Here is a 9963-nt window from a genome sequence, read left to right as displayed (position 1 = left end):
CCCTCGAGGGTCAGCCCGGTGCCTGCAGGTGAACACCGTAACAGTGAGCGCACCTTAACAACACGGTTCACCATCCTGAGCCCTTATCTGGTCTAGTAGAGTAGAACCCTTCACATGATATAAAAGGTCCACCTCGTTCATCTCTTAGTTTAATAGAATAGAATGGAATGTAATAGAATTGTATTTACTATGTTCTTGATTTTAGATTCACGTTTAAGCTGCTCTGGTTTTAGTCTCTCATTTAGAAGAAATGTGTTGAGAATAGTTGATTGCCAAATTCATTTCCTCCAGGATCAATAAATGAATCTATATCTAAATATTTCTCAAATTTGTGTTTGTATTGTTTCTGTGTGCGTGCGAATGCGTGTGTGTGCGTGCGCGCGCGCGCGCGTGCGTTAACCACTAAATGTGTTTGTGACCCTGACGGACCGTTCTCGGCGGCCCTGCGGAGGTTCTCCAGCATGATGTCGTAGTGGCTGCGACACAGCACCCTGCCCTCCACGAGGCCGAACTCCTCCCCCGTAGACAGCTGCCTCTTGCACGAGAAGCAGGCGAAGCACGCCAGGTGGTACACACTACCCCGCGCGCGCCGCACCCAGTCGCTGGCGAACACCTGGCGGCCGCACTGGGCACACTGGGCCCCGAACCTACTGGAGATACAACACCACCCGTTGGGGGTTAGGGGTCAGGCTCCATCAAGATCCGAGTCTAGAGGGGTTCTGTTGTTTAGTCAGAGTACATTTTATCAGATGGGTGGTTTACTTCTTCTCAAAGAATTCACTGAATCACAATTGGATTGAAAAAAGAAAATGAAAGGGCCCATAATAACGAACATGTGATGAGAGGTGATCTTTTTTAAATTTAATTCTACTGTAGAAAAACGTATGTTATAAATAGTTTCTGTAGGCTTAGTATTGCAGAAATGTTTTAATCGGTTCGTGTAAAACCAGCCAGACCAAAACTTTGAACTTAGAAATTAGAAAACAAATTACATTTTCGAGTGATGACACGGGGTCAACATTGGCCCATGGTCAGTTTGCCCCACACGTTACTCAGCCATTCTGCTCATTAGGAAGCTCAAAGGAAATTATAATTCAAAGCGTTGAGCGCTTTAGTTTGGGGCCGTAAACACGATTTGAATGAATACGTTAGCCTCCCTTTTTAATGAGATTTCTGAAACAATTCTAACCTAACCTGAACAATCAAAATAAATACAAAATGATTCTGCCTCGATTGAACCATTTTTCTATCAAGGTCTCTCGTCAATCCTCCACAAACAGGCCTAACACCACCGACATGAGGAAACGGCTCATAGGCCTAGGATTTATTTTAATAACTTAACAATAATAACAAGACTCACCGTAAATAAATAAATGACTTTAAAACTATTAAAATAAGAAGTCTTGATTTAAAAACGTTTTCGTTATTAGATTATAATTTGGGCTTTATTTAGTCCAACGTCAAGACTATAATTTATGAACTATTGGGCTATTGCATATTTCGTTTTTTTGTGTGGCTCTATTATTGCGCTGTCCATTCAGCAAATCAGCAAACACGTATTTTGACCAACAAGTTTGTGAATAAATATATATATAAACAACATCATTAATGGTTCACTTAGACTAAACGGATGACTGACTGATGGTTTATTTTGTATTGTTTATTTTCAGGATCTCTGCATTAGGCCTCCTGCCATCGGCTTATACAAAATCTCTTCGACCTGAGAATTATTGTTATAACATTACAGGCCAATGAGCTAGATTTCATACAATTATCTATATGATATTTGGTAAACGCATTTTTTTTTTTTTTTCCTGTTGCGATTTAACGTCAGAAACGAATGTTGGGAAAATCTATCGTGTCGACCTTAAATCGGCCCTAACGAGAAGAAGACATACAATGTCAAAACCGAAGGTCAGTACCTGAAGTAGTCCAGTTTGCAGAAGATCTCCTTGTTCTTGATGTAGCAGCTGCTGCTCTGCCGTAGAGACGCGCTGCACACCGAGCACTGCAGGCAGCCGGCATGCCAGTGGAGGTCGTTCACCTGACGCACAAAAACACACAACACAAATCAGTTCAAAAAAATATGCAGGCGTCTGCGTGTCAGTTTGTGTTACTGAGGGGTTTACTTTACCTTTAGTAGATACCGGTCGGTGATGTCCATCCCGCAGCTCGCGCACTGGTTCTTCACCGACGGCCGCGCGGGCGGAAAGGCCGGCGGAGGAGAGCGTGCGCACGGCGCCGCCGCCGGGCTCGAGGCGCTCCGCTCCTGCTTCACCTCCGAGTCAGACTGGGGAAGAGTTCATTCACAGTGTATTAGGATCATAAGGATTATTTTGACTTTTAGAATATTCATGAATATAATTTTTATTTCCATTATTTATTATTTACGTTGTAATTATCATAAGTATAATTATTATTGTTGTTATTTTAGTAAGAGGCCTGTTATTATTTATTATGTTATAATTATTACGTTACTATCTAGTTCGAATTTTACCGACGATACAGATAATAATAGAAAGTAACAGATAATACAAAATATATTAAAAAAAACACACAAAAAAACAGCAGTCCGAGTGGCGTCCCTTCTGTAACGCCAGTGTGAAGAATGGTGAAGAGTCTGGATTTAAATAGAATCCACTGAAGTATAGAAGAAAGTCAACAGTGACGATGACGATTGCAAAGCAGCCAAGTTTCTCGGATGGTGACTGTGGACTCACCATGTCGGCTCTTCGGTCCTATCTGGAGAGGAGATGGAGCCGCGCGCTGCGCTCCGCGTTACGCATGGTGCCTCCGACCCGCGGCTATATCCGCCTCACGCACCGGGGAACGGCGGCTCCTGCATTTAACCGCTGGCAACAAAAGATAATTCTGAAGCAATTAGAAAAAAATATGATCGATTCTCCCTCTTGTGCGCTACTTCATATTTCCTATGCAATCAAACACAGTGAAAAGATGCATTACCTGCAATTAGCGGGAGCTTGAGTTCCTCTGGATGAGAGGCAAAGCGTGGAGTGTCAATTTCAGCTGTCAATCATGAGAAGGCAGCGGGCCACCGGCAGAATGGCACATTCTAATTTCAATAGCCGTATAATCGAAAATCGAAAATCCCCTAAGTGAAGAGCTTAATGTGAGATCGGTCAATTCATAAGAGACAATGGCCATGAGTTGCAGCTGATCTCGAAACATAAAAGATCCTGATTGTCTGGCTGCTGATCGGCCACTCGAAGCTCCTCGGTGATTACACTCGTATTCAAAAACCGCCAGAATGTGCGTCTGGGTGGGACTCGGAGCACGTGTTGTCCTTCATCTCAACCAAATGATCAGGAATATTCGAGGTTATGTTAATTGACACGAAAATATGAGATCACTTTAATTAAAGAACGGACCCATCCAAGAACGCGAAGCGGCCACATTATGGGGAAAGACGTTTTACGCACTCTTTGTCCTCAAGGTAAAGAAAAGGCCATCCGTTCTGATAAGCAAACTAAAAAGAAGAGGTCCATAAAAAGTGTATTCACCACCGCTGCATATTGTCTGCAGAGACTATGCAGGCTGCTCCCGTTATGTTGTTTCAACCTCTGTGCCGATGTGGTTGTTTTCACCATACAATCCCAGTTTGGTTCTGTTCGATCAGTCTTCTTGTTGTAGCCTATTGAAGTGTATATTTTTGTGAAGTCGTGTCGTGAAGATGACAGCCCTATTTCAGAGCTGTTCTGTTGTTGTACAGCAGCGTAGATCGAGTTGTACTGCCCTGACATCCACTGCTCCACTCCGCCTCAAAGGAAAGTTTACACCCAGTTCTGTTCGGTGAGGATGTGACACAGCCCCACGGATCAGGGTTTAGAATGAGTACAACGTGTTGGACTCAAATGCGCAGTTGTATATATATATATATATATATATATACTACAGCCCGAACGGTGCTGAGGAGCAGTAGAAGAAATCACAAAGTTCTAACGACATGAGGAGTAATTCCTACACTATTAAAACAACATGTCAATGTGGGACATCGATTCATTGCAGTAGGCTACAACTATTTCTGGACACCCTTCAAAGTTAACATGGTGATGTATCATTAACATTTGATAATTTATGATTTGATTTGATCATTTTATTATTAGTTAACATTTATTGTTTATCATTTGAAGACCTATGCCTGACCAATATTTCCAAAAATGGCAAACAAAACATTCAAGAACCACTCTCACCATCACCAAGGATAGATTTCTTAAAAGGTGCCATTGGCTGGTGTCGTTAGTGGCTCAGGACCTTACCACAAATGACACAGGTCGTATTAAGATGTGCAGACGTTTACATAAAACCCAAACAAATAAATTCAAAAAAACATTTAAAGTCCATAGTCCAACCTTAGATATTGTGTTTATCATGCATGATTGATTTTCAACCATTATTCGGAATTAAATAATGTGAAAATCAATAGGAAATATAAATACAAATGTCCCAAATTCATACACTAAGGAATTGGGTAATATTCCTTAGTATATGAATTTGGGATATTTGGTCATGTGGATGGCTGTGTGTGTGATGTGTGTGTATGTTTGTGTGTGTATAAGTGTGTGTGTGTGTGTGTGTGTGTGTGTGTGTGTGTGTGTGTGTGTGCACGTGTGTGTGTGTGTGTGTGTGTGACTATATGCATGTGTGGCGTGTGTGTGTGTTGTGTGTTTTTGTGCGTGTGTGAGAGAGAGCGCGTGTGCATGTGCGCGTTTCTGTGCCTGTGTTTTTTTGCGTGTGTGTGTTGTGTCTGTTAATGTGTGAGAGAGAGTGAGTGTGTGTGAGTGTGTGCGCACACACTTGAGATTCTCGCACAGGGGCGTAGCCACAACGGAAACGGTCTAAAATGAAATATATGCACTATTAGTTTGATCTAACTTTGACTTATTATTCATATTCAAAGTGTTATATTTTCACGTTATTAATAAATATTGTACCTAAAATATCCCCCCCCCCCCCCCTTGACAATCAAGTGCCACCCCAAATATAAGACTAGCCCGAGCTGGCCACCACAGTAATAATTTCCTGGCTACGGCCCTGTTCTCACACTACCTCTTAGGCAGTGTGTGACTGATTTCAGGCCTGATAAAACACATTAAAATCTACCATAAATCTTAAACAACAAACAACACTAGTCATAGCAGCAGTGTGACATGGTGCACCATGGAGGGTTTGAACCCGCAGTACGTCACTGTATGCTGTGGGACACAGAGGCTTGATGCATAACAGCTAGCACACATGTGTAAGAATTTGGCAGAGTATCTCATCTCCCTTCCTCTAAAGGCGGCGACACACCGGCCCGATTTGCCTCGGTAAATGAAGTCTGGCTATTAATCTGGCCGACTCGATCAACCGACATGGGAAGCACACACCTACGCAATTACAGCCAACGCCGTACATTCGAGATGTAATGTCTCCAAAACAACAGGCGGTGCTAATCTGTATTTTGGTCCAAAAAAACGAAAACCGGAAATAACAGGTCCTCTCCCTAGACCAAAACACAGAGCACGCTGTCATCACCCGTCACTGTTGTCAAACGATGTATGAAGTTGATATGAAGATACTGGCCTTGTCTGCTCTTAGCTTTTTCTTTGGGAAGAAGAAAGTCGTAAGCGAAAAATGTGGAGAAAAGTTAGACACACTAAGAGGGTGAAGCTGTGGATACAACTGCGAGCAGGCCAAGGAGCTTATCCGAATTTGTGTCGGGAACTGGAGATGGACGAGCCAGGAGATTTCAGAAATTTCACTCGGCTCTTTCCTGATCAGTTCCACATGTTGGAAGAACTTGTCAGACCGATGATCCAGCGATGCAACACCAATTACCATTATCAACTGTGATTATTCAGAAAGATCAATAAAAATCATATAAATCATAACTGCCTCATGTAGCATCATCACTGCTAAGTCACCACACTAGTGTCATAGATGTTGGAAACATGCCGCATAGGTTTTGGTCAGGGAATAATGGAATGTGAAAAGTTAAAATGTCAAGGTCATGTACTCATAAATCGGCATTTGTCAGTAGTGACATTTTTTACGGGAATGGAGGACGAAGGAAGCGTTCACTTCATGTGAATGATGTCCATAGACAACACGGACTGGCCCCATTTCAGACGCAATACGAGCAGTCCTTGGCCTATTATATAAAATGTGTGTATGCAGGGATTTGCTTTTTCAAAGCTGTGTTTTATTGTAAGAAGTAATCAAGTATAAAATGTAATAAATAATGTGATCAATTGTTGCTCGAGGTCTTCGGTCCACATGATTCAATTCGATGCCAAACAATGCGTTGAGAGAGTGTGTCGACATTGTCTTCGTTTACACTGTTTATCTGGTATGTTTACCATCCTCACTTCCGGGCTTCACTGATTCGCTAGTCAAGCTGCTAGCCCTCCACCAATCATAATGGTAAAAGACTGAACGACTCTAATGGTCGATTACACATGTTGAATCAGCTGAAAAGAAGGCAGACGTGGCCGATTTCACCGTACACACCAAAGAGACTCATGTCACCGACCTCTCAAGTCTCACCGACGCCGATTTTCGGCCCGGTGTGTCGCCACCTTTAGCTCAGTCCAGCTGTCTCCGTTCCAAGCTAACAATGAGGGACCGGCCCATTGCCACAGTGTAAAAACAAGTGTGCACACATGGTAAAGCTATCAGACTCACCCTAACAGCCCCCGTGGATGGTTTGTTGGTTGGTATGTCAACATCATGTGCTCTGCATTTCATTTTTTCTACAGCAATAAGGTGTGAACCCTGTTGGGTTACATACCTTTATAACATAACATAACATAACACACACACACGCACGCACGCACACGCACACACACACACACACACACACATACACACACACACACACACACACATACATATACACTTAAACACACACACACACACACACACACACACACACACACACGCACACACAAACACAACACAGGTCTCACTGCAGACCTTTAGAAAGTACCACTTACACAACTCAAGTTTAAGCTGTTACTGCTGTTGTGTTGCTCTGGATTGTATCAGTGGGGGGTGCTTATCCATAATCACTGCAGCAGAACACAACATAACCGTACTATAAATAGTAGTTGTATTATTGTAGTAGTAGTATAGATGGAATGTGAGGTGTATTCTGCTCCTCTTTATTTCTTTACGAAATACCCAACATCTAGGATTCAAGACACAGGCCATATAGGACAGGACATATATGATACCAGACACATGCAGGAAATATAAGGTAAAGACAATAAAGGGCACAGGACATACAGGATACAAGACACAGGACATATAGAATACAAGACACAGGACATATAGGATACAAGACACAGGACATATAGGATACCAGACAAAGGACATATAGGATACAAGACACAGGCATATATAATACAAAACTCAGGACATATAGGATATAAGACACAGGACATATAGGATATAAGACACAGGATATATAGGATACAAGACACAGGACAAATAGGATATAAGACACAGGATATATATAGGATACAATACACATGCAAGACATATAATTAAGTAACAAGATACTTTATTCATCCCCTTGGGGAAATTAAGGGATCCAGTAGAAACAGACAGTACAGTTGATATAGGCAATATAGGATACCGGACATATAGGACACAAAACACAGGACATATAGAATACAAGACACAGAACATATAGGATACAGAACCCAGGACGACCATTGAATCCTCAACAGAATGAGTGCTGATGTTGTGTGGGTGTCACGGCCCATACTGGAGACATGCAGGTGCTGTGTTTAACACCATCCCCTTAGAGCAGGCCTGTCAAACTCAAATACCCAGTGGGCCGAAATAAAAAACTGGGTCCAAGCCGTGGGCCGGACATATCAATATTTATTATGAACTTAAGTTTTACCTATATTGAATCTGAAAGTGGCCTAAAGCTTAGGCTTACAAGCTATTGCAATAAGATCTATTCATTTGTAGGCCTAAACATGAACTCAGCCTTAGTTTCACACATATAAATAGATATGTAATCTGAAACAAGGAGGCTAACTCAGATCAAATTTCAAAATAAAATAAAAAAGACACTAATTTCACATGCCTCAATTAATATCCAAACATATACAAAAGTGCAAAAATGAAACCTATGCTACATTAAAGCTCAGTTTACTGCACTGTGATTTGCCCTGGTGCCTGAACCAGATACTTGACATCTCTTCTTCGACGCAAGTTCCTCAATGTTTGGGGTCAGGCTCTGAGCTGAGGAAATCCTCAGGACTGAGTGAAGGTGTTCATCAGTGAGACAACTCCTGTGTGATGTTTTGTTCAACTTCATTACAGAGAAAAGTTGTTCACATAGGTATGTGCTACCAAACATAGAGAGCATTTGAGCAACTTGAGCACGCAGCTGGGGCATTGTGTCAGGGATGAAACGTGGAAAATGTGCAGCACCAACAGAGTCATACTTCGACTTGAGTGTGTCGCTACATTGGAGTTCGATCAGCTCCATTTGGAGGTTGGTTGGTGCGCTTTCCACGTCTACGGCAAACGGATTACTGAGCAGTTCAAACCTACTCTTTTGGGCTTCAAAGTCGGCAAATCGGCGTGTGAAGTCGGCGCTAAGTATGCCGAGCTTTTCAGCAAATTGTGCACTTTGGAACACAGAGACCTGCTCTTTCATAGTTTGGCAGCACGGGAAATGGCCCAGGTTTTCTCGCAGGATTTGCATCTCCCACAGGCGCAGTTTGGTTTTAAATGCCTTCACCGCAGCGTGCATATCAGTGATCACATGATCCCGCCCTTGAAGCTGCAGGTTGAGCGCATTGAGATGGCTTGTAATGTCACACAGAAACGCCCATTCACACCAAAACCCTTTGTCCCGGAGCTCTGTTGTGTCTTTCCCTTTGCTTTCCATGAACTGACATATTTCCTCACGCAACTCGAAACATCTGTTCAGCACCCTCCCCCAGCTTAGCCACCGCACCTCTGTGTGATAGACCACATCACCATATTCCGAACCAATCTCCACCAGAAAGGACTTGAATTGACGGTGATTTAAACCTTTGGCTCTAATGAAATTAACTGCTTGTGTTACAGTTCTCATTACGTGATCAATTTTCAAAGCTTTGCCACACAACGATCCCTGGTGTATGATGCAGTGATACACTGTCAGCTCACCTGCGCCGTTCACCTCCAGCATCTTCTCCCGAATCCTGCCCACCAATCCATTCTTTTGACCGCACATTGCAGGCGCCCCAATTGTATTAGTCCCACAAGTTTATCCCAAGGCAGACCCATTTCATTCACACATTTGCACACCTCATCAAAGAGATCCTTCCCGATAGTTGTGCCATGCATTGATTTCAGTCCTAAAAGTTCCTCTGTAACGTGCAGGCTCGAGTCAACTCCGCAGATGAAGATTGACAGCTGGGCCGTATCTGATGTGTCAGTGCTCTCATCCACAGCGAGGGAGTATGCGATAAATTGTTTTCCCTTTTCCGTCAGCTGTTGTTGTAAATTGGTGGAGAGCTCACATACACCATCAGCAACGGTGTTTCTGCTCAGACTGATGTTTAAAAAGGCTTGTCTTTTATCTGGGCACAAGACATCGCAAACTTTTAACAAGCAGTTTTTTAGAAATTCTCCCTCGGTAAAGGGCCGGGCGGATTTAGCAATCTCCTCCGCCACAATGAAACTGGCCTTTACAGCAGCATCACTTTGTATTTTGGCTTTAACAAACATAGTCTGCTGTGACATCAAACTTCGTTTCAACTCCACTACCTTCTGTAGCTTCTGTTGAATGTTCATATCCTTGTACTTGTCTTGATGTTTCGTTTCATAGTGCCGTCTTAAATTGTACTCTTTCGTGACAGCCACATCTGCTCCGCACACAAGACAGATGGGTTTGCCCTTCATATCGGTGAACATGTATTCAGCCTCCCACCTCTCTTGAAAAACCCTGTT

The 9963-nt window shown here is 42.8% G+C and overlaps 1 protein-coding gene across 1 annotated transcript in view; it reads right to left on the bottom strand.

The window, feature by feature from the left end:
* The window catches only part of lhx6b (LIM homeobox 6b), a gene marked incomplete at both ends in the record, with an annotated part of 11356 nt that extends 2112 nt beyond the window's left edge, over positions 1-9244 (bottom strand). Inside the window, 6 exons of the mRNA XM_079745510.1 lie at positions 1-22; positions 430-650; positions 1923-2044; positions 2135-2290; positions 8207-8277; positions 9178-9244. The exon at positions 1-22 is cut by the window's left edge and continues 79 nt beyond it. Coding sequence (XP_079601636.1) covers positions 1-22; positions 430-650; positions 1923-2044; positions 2135-2290; positions 8207-8277; positions 9178-9244 — 659 coding nt within the window. The remainder of the gene's footprint in view (positions 23-429; positions 651-1922; positions 2045-2134; positions 2291-8206; positions 8278-9177) is intronic.
* Positions 9245-9963: the final 719 nt, after the last annotated feature.

Source organism: Pollachius pollachius, assembly GCF_949987615.1.
Source record: "Pollachius pollachius genome assembly, chromosome: 1".
Lineage (NCBI taxonomy): Eukaryota > Metazoa > Chordata > Actinopteri > Gadiformes > Gadidae > Pollachius > Pollachius pollachius.
This window is presented reverse-complemented; position numbering and strand designations above follow the sequence as displayed.